The sequence below is a fragment of the Anolis sagrei genome, chromosome 6, assembly GCF_037176765.1.
Source record: "Anolis sagrei isolate rAnoSag1 chromosome 6, rAnoSag1.mat, whole genome shotgun sequence".
Taxonomy (NCBI): Eukaryota; Metazoa; Chordata; class Lepidosauria; order Squamata; family Dactyloidae; genus Anolis; species Anolis sagrei.
The window spans coordinates 44,642,556-44,664,164 of NC_090026.1; the positions used below are offsets into that span (position 1 = coordinate 44,642,556).

Sequence of the window (21,609 nt, forward strand, 5' to 3'; positions counted from 1 at the left end):
ATTAAAAATGCTACAAATTCAATAACCGTGGTCTGAATGATAATGAGCACCTAAATTTTGAGCTATCTCTTTGGTTTTGCCAATTTTGATAAAAAAAACCCCAAAAAACCCTGAACACATCAACATTAGAAAAAGAGAAAAAATGGTTTTGTCTCCAGTTGTTCTCCATAATGTCAAGTAGATATAATGTATTCATTTTCATAAAATAAAAAAGAAACCAAGAATTATAGCAATCTGATACTGTACAAAGCCTTTCTCATATACCCATATATACTTGAGTATTAGCCAACCTGAAAATATGCCGAGCCACCTAATTTTACCAAAGAAATGGGAAACTGTATTGACTTTGAGTATAAGCCTAGGGTGAGAAATGCAGCAGCTACTGGTAAATTTCAAAATAAAAATAGATACCAATAAAATTACATTAATTGAGGCATCAGTAAGTTAAATGTTTTTGAATATTTACATAACACTGTAATTTAAGATAAGACTGTCCAACTTTGATTAAACCATTATTCATGTTTTACAATATGTGATGACTGCTATTTTCTCCTAACATCTGGTATGTAGTGATTTCAATGTAGATCTCTAACTTAAGTGGTGCTCATCTTTTAAAAAAATTTGCAGTAGATTCAAAGTAATCCCTAGCAGTGGTTCTCTTGACTTCCTTGAATGTGCAGATCTTTTCCTGTCTCCTCCTTCTGTTAAGAAACCCTCCCTTTTCCCCCTGTTTTACCTGCAGAAATTGTAGATCAGCCAGGGCTGGATATCTTTGGCCAAGTCTATAACCAGTGGAAGAACAAGGAATGTGTTTGCCCAAACTGCAGTCGAAGCATCGCCGCCTCCCGCTTCGCCCCACATTTGGAGAAGTGCCTTGGTATGGGCAGAAACAGCAGCCGCATCGCCAATCGGAGGTGAGGAGGACTGGAGAGAGCGAGAGGATAGGAGTGGAAGCAAAAGAAAAGAGGGCTAGGATTTGAGCTGGGACAAATGCAATCTATTTTGGCTAGCCTTTGGGTTTCCTTTCCAATCATGTGGCTTCTGTTCTGTACTTTTACATTCTGTGCCCTGCTGACAAATGCAGTTTCTTTGTGATTCTGCTTTTCTTTTTGCTCATCATGGTGGAGCTCTGAATGGCTACTAAGGTCTACCTGCTAGCAGATGGAAATCCTTCCTTGCTTATGTTGGTTTCCATCTCCACCATCCATCTTAACTCACTCTTATTAAGAGTTTTTGTTTGTTAGCCTACATACTTCCAAGATCAGTCTTGATGCTTTCAGAGTGGACATCTTATTTGTTGTTGTAACAAGAAACCAGGGATGAGCTTGCAACATGGCCTAGTTTGGAGGAAGTCAGCAACGCCATCAGCCAACAAAAAAATAACAAAGCCAGCAGACCTGATGGGATCCTGCTGAAATCTTCAAAGAGGGTGGATCTGTGCTGACACAGCAACTCTTACCAATTCATTGAAAAAGTCGGGGTAACCGAGAAAATCCCAGCAGACTTCAAGGATGCCATCATCATCACCCTTTTCAAAAAAAAGGGAAAGAACAAACTGTGGAGACTATAGAGGTATCGCCCTTCTAACCTCTGCTGGAAAAATACTTGCAAGAATCCTTGCAAACTGCCTTCTTCCTGTCTCAGAAGACACCTTCCCAGAATGTCTTCTGCCCCTCCAGAGGAACAGTGGACATGATCTTCACTGCACAACAGTTCCAAGAAAAATGTAGAAAACAAAATCAGCGTCTGTACATGGCATTCGTTGACCTTGCAAAGGCATTTGACGCAGTTAATCGCAGTGCTCTCTGGACCATTCTCCAAAAATTCAGATGCCCTGATAAATTTGTGAACATCTTGTGGCTCCTCCACGATTACATGATGGCAACAGTCTTGGACAGTAATGGCCCCCAAAGTGACCCATTTAAGGTGGAATCAGGTGTCAAACAGGGATGAGTTATTGCCCCAACCTTATTTTCCAACTTCTTTGCTATGATACTTCATCTTGTTGATGGGAAGCTTCCCACCGGAGTGGAAATCATCTATTGGACAGATGGCAAGCTATTCAACCTCAGCAGACTGAAAGCCAAAACCAAGGTCACAACAAAATCTGTTTTAGAGCTCTAATATGTCGATGATAATGTAGTCTGTGCACATTCAGAAGAAGACCTTCAAGCCACTCTAAACACATTTGCAGAAGCATGCGAGAAGCTCGGTCTCTCATTGAGAAAACCAAAGTGCTCTTCCAGCAGGCACCAGCCAATCCCTCTGCAGTGCCAGAAATACAGCTTACTGGTGTGATGTTAGAAAATGTTGACGATTTCAACTACCTTGGCAGCCACCTCTCCACAAAAGTCAGCATTGACACTGAAATACAACACCGCCTGAGCTCTGCGAGTACAATATTTTTCTGAATGAAGCAAAGAGTGTTTGTAGGGAAACCAAGGTGCTTATTTATAAAGCTATTGTTCTCCCAACACTGCTATACACCTGTGAAATGTGGACAATCTACAGACGTCACAATTCTATCAACGTTGCCTCCAGAAAATCTTGTAAATTTCTTGGAAAGACAGGCGGACAAATGTCAGCATGCTGGAAGAAGCAAAGACCTACACCATCAACTCCACTGGACTGGCCACGTTGTCCAAATGCCCGACCACCATCTCCCAAAGCAGTTGCTATTCTCCCAACTCAAGAATGGAAAACAGAATGTTGGTGGACAGGAAAAGAGATTTAAAGATAAACCTTAAAAACTGTGGCATAGGCACCGAAAACTGGGAAATCCTGGCCCTTGAGTGCTCTAGCTGGATGTCAGCTGTGACCAGCAGTGCTGTGGAATTTGAAAAGGTATGAATGGAGGGCGAAAGGGAGAAACGTGCCAAGAGGAAGGCGCATCAAGCCAACCCTTACCAGAACTGCCTTCCACCTGGAAATCGATGTCTTCACTGTGGAAGAGCATGTGGATCAAGAATAGGGCTCTACAGTCACCTGTGTATCCACCACCAAGACACTATACTTGGAAGGCCATCAAACTTGGACAATGAGGCCTAAGGAAGCCTAGACACTTTCAAAATCAGTCTTGATGCTTTCAGAGCTGACATCTTATTTGTTGTGTACATGAAGAAAGTGGATGTTCTCAGGATGCAAAATGTTGAGCCCCAAACCAACTTTGACACTTGGGCAGCTTGCTTCAGAAATACATGTGGCTCAGATCAGCAATTGTGATGTTTGATCTGGTATGACATCCTCACTAATGAGCAGATGTGTGAATCATACAAGGTCCCTGCTTCTGACATGACCTTTCTGAATCCAAAGGATTTTTGTTAAACTATTTTCCCTCCTTCTCCTTTTATCTCCCTGCCTCTGCCCCCATTTTTAGACAGGGACAGTTAGAGTGGTCTGCATGAAATCTCTTAGCAATGCTTTCAGCATTGAAAGCATGGCTAAGAGTTTTTTTTTTCCAGAGCACTTTAAATACAGTACTTCAAAATAATCATTGTTAAAAAGAAGTGAAGAATTGTCTCTGGTCACAGTGCAGTACGATTAATTCATATTTAACCTTTCCTGCAGCATCACATTAATTCCTAATATAGAAGGCTTTCAACTTTTTACCTGGACATCTTTCACACACACACACACACATATCTTATCTCTCTCCTGAGGAATCTGTATAAGGACCAAATAGCAACAGTAAGAACTGACTATGGAGGGTGCCATACCTAAAAGCTGACATGCCAAGACACCTAAGAACCACTTTTACCAGGGCAAGATTTGAACAAATTGAATCCATGGAGAGACATGGCAGATTCAATCATAACCCATATGAAGAAAGACTCTGTATCTGTGGAGCCCCTGAAGTTGAAAATTTGAACCACATTTTACATAACTGCAACCTATATGAAAAAGAAAGGAAAAAATATTCATGGCCTTTGATTTGCAATAAAATAAGCTGGGATACAGCAGCTAAAACCTCATTTTTGTTGGCTGGTTTTAACCCCATTCTGACGACACAAGTTGCCCTTTGCTAAAAGGAGATCAGAGTACATAGATCAGATTGGGGTACAGTGCAGGGGAGACGAGGATAGTTGATGCATGTATCTATGGCTAAGCTACATTGGTTTTAAGTTGATAAATTCCTATATATCTGTATTCTATTTTAATAGGACCAGATGTATGTTGTATGTTGTGTTTGCACTGTCTGTTTTTGATAAGGCCAACTGGCTAATCAATAAAATTGTTGTCGACTATGGAACAACAGACTGGTTCAAGATTGGGAAAGGCGTACGGCAGGGTTGTATACTCTCCCCCAACCTATTCAACTTGTATGTAGAACACCTCATGCGATGTGCAGGGCTTGACGAATGCAAGGCTTGGGTGAAAATTGCTGGAAGAAACATTAACAACCTTAGATATGCAGATGACACCACTCTGATGGCCGAAAGCAAGGAGGAGCTGAGGAACCTTCTAAACAAGGTGAAAGAAGAAAACGCGAAAGCTGGGTTGCAGCTAAACATAAAAAAAAAAAGATTATGGCAACAGGAATGATTGACAAATGGGAAATAGTGGGAGAAAACGTGGAGGCAGTGACAGACTTTGTATTTCTAGGTGCAAAGATTACTCCAGACACAGACTGCAGCCAGGAAATCAGGAGACGCTTACTTCTTGGGAGGAAGAGTAGAGACATCACACTGGCAACAAAGATCTGCATAGTTAAAGCAATGGTATTCCCCATAGTGACCTATGGATGTGAGAGCCGGACCATAGGGAAGGCTGAGCGAAGGAAGACAGATGCTTTTGAACTGTGGTGTTGGAGGAAAGTGCTGAGAGTGCCTTGGACTGCGAGAAGATCCAACCAGTCCGTACTTCAAGAAATAAAGCCCAACAGCTCATTGGAGGAAAGAATAATAGAGGCCAAGATGAAGTACTTTGGCCGCATCATGAGAAGAAAGGAAAGCTTAGAGAAGACAATTATGCTGGGGGAAAAGGAAGAGGGGCTGACCAAGGGCAAGATGGATGGATGGTATCCTTGAAGTGACTGGATTGACCTTGAAGGAGCTGGCGGTGGTGACAGCCGACAGGGAGCTCTGGCGTGGACTGGTCCATGAAGTCATGAAGAGTCGGAAGCGACGGAACGAATGAACAACCACAAACATATATTGACAGAGAACTACTTATTTGAGAGGATATGAGGTTCTGTTTTGGGCGGTGATTCTCAATCCTTGGTTCTCCTGATGTTTATGGAGTCATAGTTAGGAATTTTGGGACCTGAAATCCAAAGATACAGAACCACTATACAAGAGGTTAGGTACTCGTTAACATAGGGCATACGTGCCAAATGTAAGGCTCATGGGCTGAATCCAGACTGCCAGGTCATTTTATGTGGCCTGCAAGGCTTTTAGTGCCTGGGCAACATACTTACATTTATACAGTCTTACAATTACAAAAGTCCATTTGAAGGCAACCATAAGGCTGATCTAGCCCTCAACAAAAATCAGTTTGACACCCTGACATAGGGCATTTGCCTTACTTTTCTGGTCTCATTACTGCCTTTATGAGAACCATGAATCTGTCATAGGACAGACCCAGTGCTCCCTGTTAACTGAAAAAAACTATTTTGTTTAAAGCTCTCTTTCAGGAATGTTGTCTGCCATGACTGGGTATTTTGCACTTTTATGTTTAAACTCTTACTCCTTTGTAAACACTTCCCAAATTAATGTTTCCTTCTCTCCTGTTCCTATAGGATAGCAAGCAGTAACAACATGAATAAATCCGAGAGTGATCAAGAAGATAATGATGATATAAATGATAATGACTGGTCATATGGATCTGAGAAGAAAGGTACGTCCCTGACAAAGTTTCTGGATAGCAGAGGATAATAATCTGGAGTCATGTAAAGGCATTTCTCAATTTGCATCTGGCACGATAAAGAAATATGTGGAGACTAATGGAATAAACTAGTACCAATACAAATCTCTTGCAGTTGTTAGAACTCATGTTTGAAGGATACGATATCCATCGCCATTAGTATTGTCTCCAGTATCAAAGGCAGCATATTGACAGTTAATGGAGGGTGTAGTTGCTCATCTATCCACCTTGGAGGCTTTCCATTACAATTTGGTTGCCTACTCTGTGAAAAAGAATGCTCGAACAGATAGACTTGTAATCTATTTCCACAATGCTTTTCACATGTTCTTACAAATTGATTACCTTTGAAGAACCCAATTTCAATCTTTAGGTACGAGGCAGAAGGGTTGAGCCTGGTAGGCTTTGAGTTGTAGTCACCGAGAACATCCACACAGTGAAAAATGGGGAGTAAAAGGTTCCCAGCAACTCGGCTCTGCCATCAAAACACAGTTAGCATCTGCAGACATCAGCTCAGAGCATGTTGTCCCAAATCTGGAATTTCAGGGAAAATTATCTTGAACTGAGGGGGAGTGGGTTGCATTTATTCTTCTGGTGGTATTTAAAACAGCTCTCTTTCCTTTTTCCAGCAAAGAAGAGAAAATCAGATAAGGTAGGAGCTTCCTTTTAAATTATTGAATAAACAGGTACCTAAAATATAGTCTTCAGGCATGCGTAGCACTTTCATCTTTCAGTGTGTGACCTGCCTCACTTGAGGCATCACAAGTTCATTTCTCTTCAAATGCTGCTAGACAGTACAAAAACATCAAAGGGGAAACCTTCTGTGCATGGAAATGTATTTATAGAGACCAACGTGTTTTGAACAAAAAGCTTCCTTTGAAATACCTTAGTTTGAAATGTAAAGCCTAAATCTGTTAGTCCAGGCATGGGCAAACTTCGGCCTTCCACGTTTTTTGGACTTCAACTCCCACAATTCTGAACATCCTATCAAAAACACCTGGAGGACCAAAGTTTGCCCATGCCTGTGTTAATCCCATGTAGTATAGCCTGATAGTTGTTGAGTTGTAGTCAAACTTACGTATGTCCTTCTAACTTTATGAATACACTCTAGAGCAGTGGTTCTCAACCGTTGGGTCCCCAGATGTTTTGGCCTTCAACTCCCAGAAATCCTAACAGATGGTAAATTGGTTGGGATTTCTGGGAGTTGTAAGCCAAAACACCTGGGGACCCACAGGTTGAGATCCACTGTTCTAGATAGAAAGACTAATTTGAGTTTAGGCCTTCACCTGTAGCTCTATTGCATACTTTTGTGTACCACAGAATGGGAAAGTGAAGTTCCCTAAGGACATATGGCCTCTAGTATCCCTCCAACCACCATTTTCTGCCCCCCCCCCCCCAGTTATGTCATAATGACTTCTACGCTTATGGAGAGCAATGTAATCATGTTTAGTAGTCCCGCTGAACTGTCTTCCAAGTCTCTTCCTATTTAAAAATACAAAACAAAAACAAGCCACTCCTGTGCTCAAAATGTCCAGGACAAAATTGCATAGCGAAATTGCTACCAGGCCCTCTTACAAGGCATTTGGAGGTGATCATATGATGTTTTTGACAGGGAGTGTGGGCCCTCTGGTGCCAGCACTGCCCCCTAACCTCAATAGTTGCCCATCCTAGGAATACCAGAAGGCTTCCGCCTTCCTTTTACTGCTACACCTGCAAAGATGGTTGAAGTATGTAGTGGTGAAGGTTGAGTTGAGCAGGTAGTGACTCCATTTGAGGTTTAGCATTAGGAGCTAGATACCTGGAAGTTACTTTTGAAAAGTGACTGTTTTGTTTTTTTCCTTTTTCCTCTTACTTCAGAATCCCAATTCCCCTCGAAGATCCAAGTCCCTGAAACATAAAAATGGTGAGTCCACTGTGGGAGAGTTCCTTGATAGTCATCCCAACATTCTAGGAGCCTATAATACACACAATAATAATATTTCACCAGGAGTTTCATAGACTTCCACAGCAGCCAAATGTGCAGTCAGTTCTTTTTGAGGAGGTACATTTGCTGACTGATGTAATTGAAAGTGATGCTTTAAAAGAGGCAAGGCCGGAGCAGCAAATCATGCAGAGATGCAGAAAGGAAGCTACTTCTATTGCTGGACTCTGGACTACTTTTAGGGTTTTGTTTTATTTTTTGTTGTTGTTTACTGGCCTTTGCATCACTTTATACTGCTGCCTTCACCTCTTCATCAAACATTCATCAACGTAGGGTTTTCTTTCCGGAGTTCAAACAGGTGATAGTTCAATGAGGCAAGATCAGCACTGTAGGGATGATGTTTTTAACACTTCAAAACCAAGTTTTTGGAGAGGGTCAACAGTATGGGCAGCAGTGCGCAGATCTGAATTGTCGTGCAACAGCAAAACACCCTTAGATAGCAGTTCTCTGCATTTTGTCTGAATTTTAGGCTTCAGCTCTTCATTGAACTTTTATTTATTTATTTGTTTGTTTGTTTGTTTGTTTATTTAGAGTCCTCCGGGGAGGGACTCAGGCCGGCTAACAACATAAAATTCAATACAATAAGAAAAACATTATAGGTCATCAATATAAAATACATTAAAATACACTTCATACAATTCATAAAATTACAGCAAAAAGCAGTTTGTCCAAAAGAATCACAAATTCATCGCCGCCCGCCAGAAAGGTCAATGAGCACTTTAAAGTGTTGGACTTTTTTGTAATGTTCTACTATTGCGCTATGTGACTGTGGAGCAGAACAGACAACTCCACATCTGTATGCTTGTCCACGATGCCTTGCCTCATGTACAGAGGAAGAATTGTTGGAGGCTACAGACAATGCCATTGCTGTTGCCCGTTTTTGGTCAAAAGATATTTAGCCGTCTGCGCTCCTTCTATTTTTATCGGTTTTATACTAATTTTTGCAATGCTTTTGATACTAAATTAATAAATAAAACTATTGCGCTTCTTTCGTGCAGATTGGAAGGGGGCAGCCATTTTTCCTTCCACTGCAGTTGCAAATAAAGAGATGTAAAACTTTCAAAACTTCACATCAATGACTAGGGAGACAGAGGTCTTGTATGGAAAGTGCTGATAGGACTGCGGAGCCAAGAGAAGTTTTAATATAACCAAAGTACGAATATTTTTTAACTCATTCTCATATTTGTTTTTGTGCAAAGAGCAAAATTTGGCCACTTTTGCTGTCAGATTTTGAGAGGGTCTTGCAGCCTGACGCTCAGGTGGCATCATGGTATATATAAGTTTACATTTAAGAACAAACACAGACTTCTTGGGTAAATGTATTTAAGAATGCCATGGTAGAATGGAGGCCACCTGTACCCCCACTTTTACACGTTTTCTTTTTTTCCTTCTTCCCCAGGGGAGCTGAGTAGTAACCCAGACCCATTTAAGGTGAGTCTAGCTCAGCATCACACCTTGTGACTTGTTCTGTCCCTCTTCCGGAACCCCAAGGTCTTTACAGCTCTTGTCTGTAGCTGACAACTAGAATCTCAGAAGACTTCCAAGGTCTTTCAATGGTATTGTAGCTTTCAAGAATATTATTCTTGGAGATTTAAATGCAGAAAATAATTACTCTGATTTGATGTATCGCCTAAAATATTTCCATCTCTGTCTGTTCTCCGTTATAGTATAACAACTCTGCTGGAATAAACTATGAAACACTTGGCCCTGAGGAGCTTCGTACTTTGCTTACCACGGTGAGTCCCTTGCTGAGTCCCTTGCTGAGTTTTCTTCTCTCGGGGTGAGAAGGTTGGCATATAAATACAGTAAATAAATAATAATAGCAGATTTGTGTAATGTTTAAAACAGCCATTAGGTGGTGTTGAGAACTTAATTATTTTCCAATTTTTCACTACCTCCACCTTGGACTTTCGGGCTGAGAAGGGCAGGATATAATTACAATAAATAAATAATATCAGATTTGTGTGATGCTTAAAACAGCTATTAGGTGGTATTGAGAACATTTTTTTCAAATTTTCCATGACCTCCACCTTGAACTAAGCATATGGGGTTGGGGCCCACAGTTTAAGAAGTAGTGAGCCAGACTATATTGGTTCCAAATGCCTGATATATTTTTTCTTCCTCCTTCTGCTATATCCCCCTCTTGGTTAGGATTGACATCACTGTCAGTTTGTCTTTTCTTTTCTTTTTTTAGCAAGCATCATTGCTGCTGAGAAGTTTTCCACCTGTAATTGGAACAGTTTTTTTTCCCAATTTCTCATAACTAAAGAAATGTAAACTCTCACAGGCTTATTTTTGAGAATAACAGTTACTCATCAGCAGATGTGCTTGCGTGCTGTATTTTTCCTGACATCACTTGTTTGGGTGCACTTCCAGATTGGGAAAAGGCAAACCTGGAACAATGACTAACATAGAGATCAGAAAGGTAGCCTCCTCTCTGGGTGGACACTTTAGGTTCACAAAGACATAACATTCAATGACTCTTTGTACGCATGCATTTTTCTCATGCCAATCTGAACGATCATGGAAAACATTTTGCTGAATAGAGATTAGCCTTCTGTCATGTTTTGAACTCTGGATGGACTCTTCCTTTTTGTTATTTGTTCATGTGCTGTTGTTTTTATTTCCCTTTCTCTATAGCAATGTGGGGTGATCTCTGAACACACCAAGAAGATGTGTACACGGTGAGAGCAGACCTCTCTTCCACTTTCTTGAGCCCTGTAGCCTCTTTCAGTTCCTCTGCCTGTGCAACAGTTCCCGGGTCACAAGGAGAGTGGGAGGTATTCACAAGATTGCAAGGGTTGGGGTGGTTGGGTGGGAATCCAGGCCAATTGCATCCAATCAGAAAGAACATTTTTGCCTTGGTTTTCCCCCTCGCTGCCTTTGATTCAGGACAGTGCACAATCTCCATTGGGAACTGGAGAATCTTGGAGTTGCATTGACTTACAATGCTACCTGTCACTCATGCAAGTCCCTGCTGCTGTTAAAGGGACTAAAATTTTGAAAATGGGATCAAGAGGAGAATTCCCAGTTTTTTGAAGCTGGCCTTGCAAGCTTTATTTTTGCCTGTGATCATTTACCTTTCATCAGTTGTTTGTGATACTTAAACCTTTGGAGTCCCTTCCCAATGCTACAATCACCAGATTAAAAGAGAACCTGCAGTCTATGTGAATAAAAATGTAATGTTCATTTGTGGGATTAACATAACTCAAAAACCTCTGGACGAACTGCTGCCAAATTTGGTCGCAAGACACAAGACATTTTGTCATTTGGGAGTTGTAGTTTCTGAGATGTATAGTTAACCTACAATTAAAGAGCTCCACCAATAATGGAATTGAACCAAACGTGGCACACGGGACTCTCATGACCAACAGAAAACACTAGAAAAGTTTGGTGGGCATTGACCTTGAGTTTGGGAGTTGTATCCAGAGAGCACTGTGGACTCAAACAATGATGGGTCAGAACCAAACTTGGCACGAATATTCTATATGCCCAAATACGAACACAGATAGAGTTTGGGGAAAATAGACTTTGACATTTGGGAGTTGTAGTTGCTGGGATTTATAGTTCACCTACAATCAAAGCGCATTCTGAACCCCACCAACAACAGAATTGGAGCAAACTTCCCATGACCAACTGAAAATACTTAAGGCCATCCATTCCACTCCCTTCACCAGGGCAAGAAAATTTAATCAAAGCCCTCCTGACAAAGAGCCATCCAACCATAGATATAGATAGATAGATAGATAGATAGATAGATATGATTCACACACACACACACAGATATCGTATCATAGATTTGAAAGGGACCCCTTAAGAGGAACAATTGTAGGTTACATGTTCCAGAGAAGGCAAACCAGACAATCTCCACATCAACACTGACAAAGAACTAGCAAGAAATACTGTTTACCCACAAGTAGAAAGAATGTACATATATAATAATAATAATAATAATAATAATAATAATAATAAACTTTATTTACACCCACCCACCATCTCCCCAAGGGAGTCTGAGCAGCTTACATGAGGCCAAGCCCAACAACACATCAATAAAAACAACAGGAATAAGCAAAATAAACAATACAATTAATATAACTCACACATAGACAATAACACACAAGGAAACCAACACTTTCTCATTACTTTATTTTCTAGTTCACCAGAACACGTGGCAGGGGGGCGGCTAGTTTTGAATATTTAAAGATGTCTCTGCTTACTTTCTTGGAAGTGATAATTAACGTTCCGCACCTAATTAAGCAAATGAGTGTTTACAAACCTGATGTAACTGCGTCTACTGACAGATTATGACAGGCAGAAGGGATGTAGAAGCCACTTAAGAGAAATCTGCCTGATTTCCTTTAACTGGTGAACTGAATCGTCCCTCTGTTTTTGTAGAAATCCGAGTGTGTGTTGAAGGGTGCTGGCATTTGGGCTTCATTTCACAATCTGAACTCTATAGATAACTTTTTCACCAGGTGGCTATAGGAGGCTGCCATTATTTTCCCATTTGATTAAATTGTGTTAAGGAGCAGTGCTTCAAATGATGCTGAAACTACGTAGATGTGAACAGCTCTCTCCACCTAACCATGGCTGAAAGCTGGATGTTTGATACAGGACTGAGTTTCCATGGAAGTTTTGGCCTTTTCTGTCCTTTGTTGACCTCCGCCACCATTACAGTGTCACAGTTACCACTAACAAGTTGGTAAAGATTAGTAAATACTACTGATGTAGAAATAACATTACATCATAACTATAATGAGGGAACGAAAGTGTGGGCTGTGGCCGACCTGGTTCTCAACCCCTTTTCTTGCAGTCCTTGAGCCCTTCTCTCTTTCTTTCTCTCTCTCTCTCTCTCTATATATATATATATATAGGCCCCAAAATCACTCTTTAATGTCCTAGACTACCCATTAACTTTTAAAAAGCTCTTGAAATCTAATTATTATTATTATTATAGCAAAAATCAGCTGGAAATGGTCAAGGGAAAGGAGGGCAGGAAATGAAAACAGGGCATGACTTTGCAACATTTTTGTCTCCGTTTCTGGAACAAGGGGAAAATCTTGCCAAAGGCTCCATGTTCAGAGGCCACTGGAGTACCTAACACAACAGCACTTTTCCTTAAAATTGATTAAAGTCACTTCTAATTAAAACAATCTGTATTATTCTTTATTTATACCGTGCCCCCCCCCAAAAGCAGCTGTAGTGATGGTAATTATAATTGCACAATTGTACTTATAATTATTTATTGTCGTCTTTACTAAAAGGCACAAAAAGGTAGTCCTTGAGAATGTGTGCAACCTGGAAAGTGGCTCCCAAGCTTCACTAAGTTGCTAATTTCCTGGCTCACAAAGAAAGGTTGCGGGTAGAGGTTTAACCCATTGAGCCACTAGGGACTCCAGTCTACTTGATAGAAAAATATCTGTAAAATTTCCCAATAAAACAAAAAATCAAATCAAAACAAAAACAGGAAACTTCAATGAATGTGTCTCACTGCATTGAAAAGAGAATATCCAGGACTATGTATGTCCTGCACTTAAAACAAATGTTAATCAAATTCTGTGCCAATGAAAAAAAATTCTGAAGGATATTGTAAATATTGCAGAATGAGGTATCCATACCTCTTTTTCCAGTGTATGTATGTCTAGCAGATAGTTGTTCCACTCTGCACCACCAGCAATGCAGCCACAAGTTTCTGATAGTAGAGACTAATCCTTCTTTACTGGATGCACCCCTGCGATCTGTCAGTGCTGTTCAGCTCCCATGGGCTACTGCATATGCTGTTAGGAATTGTGGGAGTTGAAATCCAAAACATCTGGAGGGCCGATGTTTCCCTATGCCTGCTATAGAGTAAATGAGTAGAGTACTCATTGTTCCTTGTGATAACCTTGGATACCCATTACAGTGCTCAGCATGTAGATGTGCCCATCCTTTTGGACACTTGATGGGTTTAGCGTAATAGGAGATGGGAATAAAACAGGAAATACATATTGCACTTCCTGTGCCCAGTCTGACCTTTTCCTTTGCCTGTAGGTCCTTGCGCTGTCCCCAGCACACAGATGAACAGCGGAGGTCAGTCAGGGTCTACCTCCTGGGACCCTCTGCGTAAGTGTGACGGGAAGGGGGCATGGCAATTGCGTTGCGTAACGCTCCTCTCACAATAGATGTGAATATGGTTCATACTAAATGAAACTGGAAACATTCTGGAGAAGAATTATATGTCCTTTTCACTCTTTTTCTTTTTTAAAGCTCATTTCTATACTGTGTTATATTGTTCCAATTGGATAACTTTTGGTAACCTTAATGTTTTGCAGACCATTTAGTTAAGCAGAGAATTGAGAAACTTGAATATATGAGGTGAACAGATTCAAAGAAAATGTGTTTTCAGTCATTAAGGAAACAAAATTGGAAAACAGTAGTGGTTATACAGTGGGGGGGGGGGGGGGGAAGTATTTAGTCAGATACGAATTGTACAAGTTCTTCCACTTAAAAAGATGAGAGAGGCCTGTAATTGACATCATAGGTAGACCTCAACTATGAGAGACAACATGAGAAAACACATCCAGAAAATCACATTGTCTGATTTTTAACTAATTTATTTGCAAATTATGGTGGGAAATAAGTATTTGGTCACCTACTGGCCAAAGAGCTGTCAAAGGGCACTAGAAACAAAATTGTCGCCCTGCACCAGACTAGGAAGACTGAATCTGCAATAGGCAAGCAGCTTGGTGTGAAGAAATCAATGGTGGAGGCAATAATTAGAAAATGGAAGAGATACAAGAGCACTGATAATCTCCCTCCATCTGGGGCTCCACGCAAGATCTCACCCCATGGGGTCAAAATGATCTTAAGAACTGTTAGCAAAACTCCCAGAACCACACAAGGGAACCTAGTGAATGACCGGCAAAGACCTGACACCAACGTAACAAAGGCTACCATCAGTAACACACTACTGTGCCCCCAGGGACTCAGATCCTGCAATGCCACACATGTCCTGCTTAAGCCAGTACATGGCCGGGGCTGACTGAAGTTTGTTAGAGAGCATTTGGATGATCCAGAAGAGTATTGGGAGAATGTCATATGGTCAGATGAAACCAAAGTAGAACTGTTTGGCAGAAACATAACTCGTCGTGTTTGGAGGAGAAAGAATGTTGAGTTGCATCCAAAGAGCACCATCCCTACTGTGAAGCATGGGGGTGGCAACGTCATGCTTTGGGGCTGTTTCTCTGCAAAGGGATCAGGGTGACTGCTTCGTATACATGAAAGAATGAATGGGGCCATGTATCGTGAGATTTTGAGTGCAAAACTCCTTCCATCAGCAAGGCACCGAAGATGAAATGTGGCTGGGTCTTTCAGCATGACAATGATACCAAGCACACCGCCAGGGCAACAAAGGAGTGGCTTCGTAAGAAGCATTTCAAGGTCCTGGAGTGGCCTATCCAGTCTCCAGATCTCAACCCTATAGAAAACTTTTGGAGGGAGTTGAAAGTCCGTGTTGCCCACGGACAGCCCCAAAACATCACTGCTCTTGAGGAGATCTACATGGAGGAATGGGCCAACATCCCAGCAAGAGTGTGTGCCAACCTTGTGAGGACTTACAGAAAACATTTGACCTCTGTCATTGCCAATAAAGGATATACAACAAAGTATGGAGATGAGTATGGAGCACTGAGCTGCTGAGCTTGTTGATCGAAAGGTCGCAGGTTCGATTCCGGGGAGCGACGTGCCAACCTAGCAGCTCGAAAACATGCAAATGTGAGTAGATCAATAGGTACTGCTCCAGCGGGAAGGTAACAGCGCTCCATGCAGTCATGCTGGCCACATGACCTTGGAGGTGTCTACGGACAACGCTGGCTCTTCGGCTTAGAAATGGAGATGAGCACCACACCCCAGAGTCAGACATGACTGGACTTAATGTCAGGGGACTACCTTTACCTATGGAGATGAACTTTTGTTATAGACCAAATACTTATTTTCCACTATAATTTGCAAATAAATTTGTTAAAAATAAGACTGTGATTTTCTGGATGTGTTTTCTCATGTTGTCTCTCATAGTTGAGGTCTAGCTATGATGTCAATTACAGGTCTCTCTCATCTTTTTAAGTGGGACAACTTGTATAATTGGTATCTGACTAAATACGTTTTATCCCCGTTGTTGTTTTCTGGTGGCTTGAAGATACTCCTATGATTGGAGGTGTTTTATTCTCCAAACTTCTTGTATTTAGGAAGTTTTTTAATACTTCCAGATAGCATTTTATTGTCATGTAAAGGGGATGTAGAGAAAACCCACAAGCTAAATGAGAAGAAAGGGAGAAGAGGGGCAGGCGTTAAGCTTTGTGGCCATGGCTTGCTTGCTTTTGCTGGAGACACCAAATTAAACCTAGTTAGGAAGCGTCTGCAGAAATTCAGGTGGGTGGTCTTGCTCCGTCTCCCCTTCTCACATGCCTGGCCCTTTTCCTAGCTCACTTCCTGAGGCAGAAGGAAGCGTGGAGAACGACAGTTTTGATATGGCAGAAAGTCAAGCCCTCATGAATCGATTGCAATGGGACGGATCGTCAGACATCTCTCCCTCTGATTCAGCCTCATCAAAAGCAAGTAAGAATAGGAATGGGTGTCTGGGTGCATCGCGTCTAAATGGCAATGCTTTGGGTTTCTCTGAGTAGCAAGGATGGTGTGAAGTGTGTCCTATAAAGGATCAGCCCTGAGAATAATAATAATAATAATAATAATAATAATAATAATAATAATTTTATGTATACCCCGTCACCATCTCCCCAAGGGACTTGGAGCGGCTTACATGAGGCCAAGCCCAACAACACATCAATAAACAAGAAAACAATAAACAAAACAATACAATGCAATACAAATTAATATAAACCACATATAACAATAACACAGGAAGATTTAAAAACCCATGGCCAGGCCAAATGTAATAGTCCGAAATTTAAAAAATAAACGCTGGGCATGAACAAGGTAGGATATATCTGGTAGGAGGGTTTGAGAGAAGTAAGGGCGCAGTCCAACGCAATGTTAAAGTGCATTCTGAGGACATTTTGCTGGGAATTATTTCTTTATTCCGGGAAGGCACACTGGAACAGCTATGTTTTCAGGCTCCTCCTAAAGACTGCCAATATTGGGGCATGCCTGATATCCTTTGGAAGTGAATTCCAGAGTTGGGGGGCCACCACTGAGAAGGTCCTCTCCCTTGTCCCTACCAATCGCGCCTGCGAAGGAGGCGGGAGGGCGAGCATCTTCTCCAGATGATTGAAGAGATCGTGTGGGTTCGTACACAGAAATGTGGTCACTGTAAACCAGTAACCTCAGTGTATTAAACAGCACTCTTTTGAGTGTTTACATTCTTTCTATAGTATTCAGAATACTAATCGGAATGGTAAGGGCTAAGACTGGAATCTCTTGGTCATACTCACCAGCACAAATACCAATACGAAAGCAGTTGAAGTCCTTCGGTGATTGCACAATAGTAACATCCTATTCATGGTTGCACAAGCCCAGTGACATCATTGCATAAGCCTAGGAGACTCAGTGAGTACAGTTCTTGCTGTTTAGGGAGGCATTTGAGCAGCTGTGTGTAGTGGAAAAGTACATGGCTGAACTGTCTGTTACCCATAGGTCATGCAATGCAATATTTCAGCAAAACTAGATAGAATCAGAGAGTTGAAAGACACCACAAGGGCCATCCAGTCCAATGCCCTATCATGCAGGAAATGCCCAGTCAAATGGGTTGTTGTAGGTGTTATAATGTAGGCCAGGGGTCCTCAAACTTTTTAAACCGGGGGCCAGTTTACTGTTCCTCAGACCGATGGAGGGCCGAACTATAGTTTTTTTAAAAAAAAAATCAATAAAAAATTCCTATGCACATTACACATATCTTATTTTGCTGTGTGGGAGGGCCCTTAGAGGAGGTTCTTTCTAGCCCTCTTTAGGCAGTAATTCCAGGAGCAGAGAATGGGAAATCTTCCTATTTCTAGTCTGAACAAAACCTGGCTACCAGTATTAAAAAAAACTCTAAAATTATAACTGTAAATAAAGAACAACACTCAAACACAGGGGAACTCCAGACAAGAAACAATCAGGGTCAGCTAATCACCTCTCAACAAAGGATTCTCCCTAAAAACATTCAGGCTATGAAATAGCAATCAAGGTGGCCAACTGAAACATTCATACCTACCTCCAACAGACAAGTGTTCTTTCTCCCACCCTGGATCTTCCACAATTTTCCTGGTTAAAGGTTTTCCTCTGACATGAAGTCCAGTCGTGTCTGACTCTGGGGTGTGGTGCTCATCTGCATTTCTAAGTCGAAGAGCCGGCGTTGTCCATAGACACCTCCAAGGTCATGTGGCCGGCATGACTTCATGGAGCGCCAGGGCAGCCTCTTTTGGCTGGCTCACGCTGTCTATCGTGAGCCAGCCTGACGGATAGCGTGAGCCTGCCAAGGGGGGAGCAGGCCCGCGCGGCCTACTTGCAAGTAAAGCACCTCGCGAGGTGCTTTACGTGCGAGTAGACCGCGCGGAGCAGCTGCCCTTGGCTGGCTCACGCTGTCCATCGGGCCTGACAGATAGCGTGAGCCAGCCAACGGAGGGGCACTGTGTGGGGAGGGGGGAGCGCTCCTCCTCCGTGGGCCGGATAAGGGCCCTTGGCGGACCAGAAGTGGCCCGCAGGCTGTAGTTTGGGGACCCCTGATGTAGGCGCATACCTAAAGTTTTGTTTTACGTAGTTTTGAAGATCAAATTAGGTAGGTGACGTCCTCCATTCTCCATACACTGAGTAAACTGATTTCTGGCATTTGTCATGACTCTTGCCAGCATAGCAGGCGTTATCTTGGCAATTTCTTCCTGGATGTTGGTCTTCAAATCTTGTAGGGTCCTTAGACGGTTCACATAAACACAGGATTTCAAAAAACCCCATAGAAAAAAATCACAAGGGGCCAAATCTGGAGAGCAGGCCGGCCACTCCAAATCCGCTCGAAAAGTAGGCCTCAACGGCAAAAGCATGCTCCTCACTGTTCCAATGCATGATGGCGACTGAACTGTGTCAGGACAAAACTTTACGAACGAGACCACTAGTGCTTCATTACGTCTTCAACCGACTGAATGGCGCGCATTTTAAAAAAGGAAGTTATGCTGCCTCACCCTGTATATCTGTGGAAATTCCAGGGTGGGAGAAAGAACTCTTGTCTGTTGGAGCTAGGTGTGAATGTTTCAATTGGAAACATTGATTAGCATTTGATGGCCTGACAGGTTTTTTTTGTGTGTGTGGCTTGTTACTGCCTGGGGGAATCCTTTGTTGAGAAGTGATTAGCTGTTCCTGATGGTTTCTTGTCTGGAGTTCCCCTGTGTTTGACAATACATAGCCCAATCAAAGCTCCCCCAATAGATGTCCATCCAGCCTCTGCTTAAAAGCCTCCAAAGAAGGATTCACCACCACACTCTGAGGTAGAGAGTCCCACTGTTAAACAGTTCTTGCAGTCAAGAAGTTTTTTCGAATGGTCAGGTTGAATCTCTATTCCTGTAATTTGAACCAGTGACCTGTGCTGTCATTCATACTTGACCATGTCCAATTACTCAGGTTTTACCAGGTGTTGCCCATCCCACATTCTTTTCAGCCTGTTTCCCTGGCTGTATATGGTAGAAATATGTTCAGAAGGGTGCTTAATTTTTAGGGTGGATTTGATGGATCCCACAGTGGACAATCCTTTAGTTTGTCCAGAGCGTCACCTGCGCCTACCAGACTTTGCTGGTACCACTTGTGTACACATACACCCAGAATCCTCTGCCACGCTCAAAGATTCCACAGAATCTTTGAGCGTGGCAAGAGTTCTTACTATGGCACGAGTTCCCTGTGTGGCATAGAGTGGAATGGATGATCTGGGCCCCTCGAAATGCCATTGGCCTCTTAGCTCATTTCACCTCCAGTGAGTATGGTCAATGTTCCAGAAATATAGAAGTATGATTCAGTGATACTGAAATGGCCAGAGTTTCCTTATAAAAGTAAAGGTAAAAGTTCCCCCTGACATTAAGTCTAGTCATGTCCGACTGTGGGGTGATGCTTATCTCCATTTCTAAGCCAAAGAGCTGGCTTCGTCCATAGACACCTCCAAGGTCATGTGGCCAGCATGACTGCATGGAGCACCTTTACCTTCCTGTAGAAGCAGTGCCTATTGATTTACTCACATTTGCATGTTTTTCAACTGAAAGGTTGGCAGAAGCTGGGGCTAACAGCGGGAGCTCAGCCTGCTCCCCGATTCGAACTGCTGACCTTTCAGTCAGCAAGTTCAGCAACTCAGCGGTTTAACCCGCTGCGCCATCAGGGGCCCCTATCCTGGTATAGGAGGCTACAAATAAACTACTCTAATTACAGGCCACAATAAGAAAATACATAGTGTCCAGATGGAGAAAAGTAAATAGAAGTTTTTGGTTACTGTATTGTAATGCATTTCTGGGCCTGGCCTCATATAAGCCGCCCTGAGTCCCCTTTGGTGAGATGGTGGGAGGGTATAAATAAAGATTATTATTATTATTATTATTATTATTATTATTATTATTTATTAGAAGAAGCAGTAATAGTAGGTGGTTACTAATAGGGACCTTACGGCAGGGGTGGGTCAAATGTAAGCTGCATGTGCACTCACATTTTAATTTACACTATACCATAGGGGTATAGTGTCTAGATCCAGGGAACTCATGCTACCCCTCTATTCTGCCTTGGTTAGACCACACCTGGAATACTGTGGCCAATTCTGGGCACCACAATTGAAGAGAGATATTGACAAGCTGGAATGTGTCCAGAGAAGGGCGACTAAACTGATCAAGAGTCTGGAGAACAAGCCCCATGAGAAGCAGCTTAAAGAGCTGGGCATGTTTAGCCTCAAGAAGAGAAGGCTGAGAGGGGACATGATAGCCATGTATAAATATGTGAGAGGAAGTAATAGGGAGGAGAGAGCAAGCTTGGTTTCTGCTGCCCTGGAGACTAGTATGCGGAACAATAGCTTCAAACTACAAGAAAGGAGATTCCATCTGAACATTAGGAAGAACTTCCTAACTGTGAGGGCTGTTCAACAGTGGAACTCTCTGCCCTGGAGTGTAGTGGAGGCTCCTTCTTTGGAAGCTTTTAAACAGAGGCTGAATGGCCATCTGTTGGGGGTCTTTGGATGCAATTTTCCTGCTTCTTGGACTGGATGGCCCATGAGGTCTCTTCCTACTCTATGATTCTATGGTTCCATGTTCTCTATAAAGGCCACATGAAGCTATCTTCTCCTATGTTTTCTTGGCCTCCTGACCTTGTTCTAAGTTGGGCGGGGTTCGAAACCAGGAACTGATTTGAGCTGTGACCTAGATGTGCGAAACAGCCATAAACAAACTTACACAACAGTTGTGGTTCATCAGATAGAGATAAAGGTTCATTTGGCAACCTTTATCTCTGTCTATAGTACATTTCTTCAAGAATGGGGGAATCTGTAGGGACCATACACAAATGGGCAGCAGGACTTGTGGCTAGGCAAGAAGCAGGAGTGAGTAAATCCATCCCCTTTGTTCCCTTCTCCACTTCTCTGTCATTTACTCACCCGACCACCAGGTCTGATGACTCTTGCAGAGGGATCTGATCGCTTGATGCAATGATTCACACAAGTACGCGCCTGCCTGATGGTTCACATTGTGAATAAGCCGCACCAAGTAAAACACATTAGCCAAAACCCTGTTGGTGATGTATACAGACATTATACATCTTAAGTTGGTTGCAGGAGTTGGCATTCA

The 21,609-nt window shown here is 42.3% G+C and overlaps 1 protein-coding gene across 2 annotated transcripts in view; it reads left to right on the plus strand.

The window, feature by feature from the left end:
- The window catches only part of ATXN7L3 (ataxin 7 like 3), a 44,807-nt gene that overhangs the window by 14,302 nt on the left and 8,896 nt on the right, over positions 1-21,609 (plus strand). The window contains exons 4-12 of one of the 2 annotated variants that reach the window (XM_060781136.2): positions 743-914; positions 5,738-5,835; positions 6,489-6,511; positions 7,717-7,762; positions 9,240-9,271; positions 9,508-9,576; positions 10,481-10,524; positions 13,871-13,942; positions 16,299-16,432. In XM_060781136.2, the coding sequence (XP_060637119.2) occupies positions 743-914; positions 5,738-5,835; positions 6,489-6,511; positions 7,717-7,762; positions 9,240-9,271; positions 9,508-9,576; positions 10,481-10,524; positions 13,871-13,942; positions 16,299-16,432 (690 nt within the window). The remainder of the gene's footprint in view (positions 1-742; positions 915-5,737; positions 5,836-6,488; positions 6,512-7,716; positions 7,763-9,239; positions 9,272-9,507; positions 9,577-10,480; positions 10,525-13,870; positions 13,943-16,298; positions 16,433-21,609) is intronic. The other variant, XM_060781138.2, reaches the window with a different exon arrangement.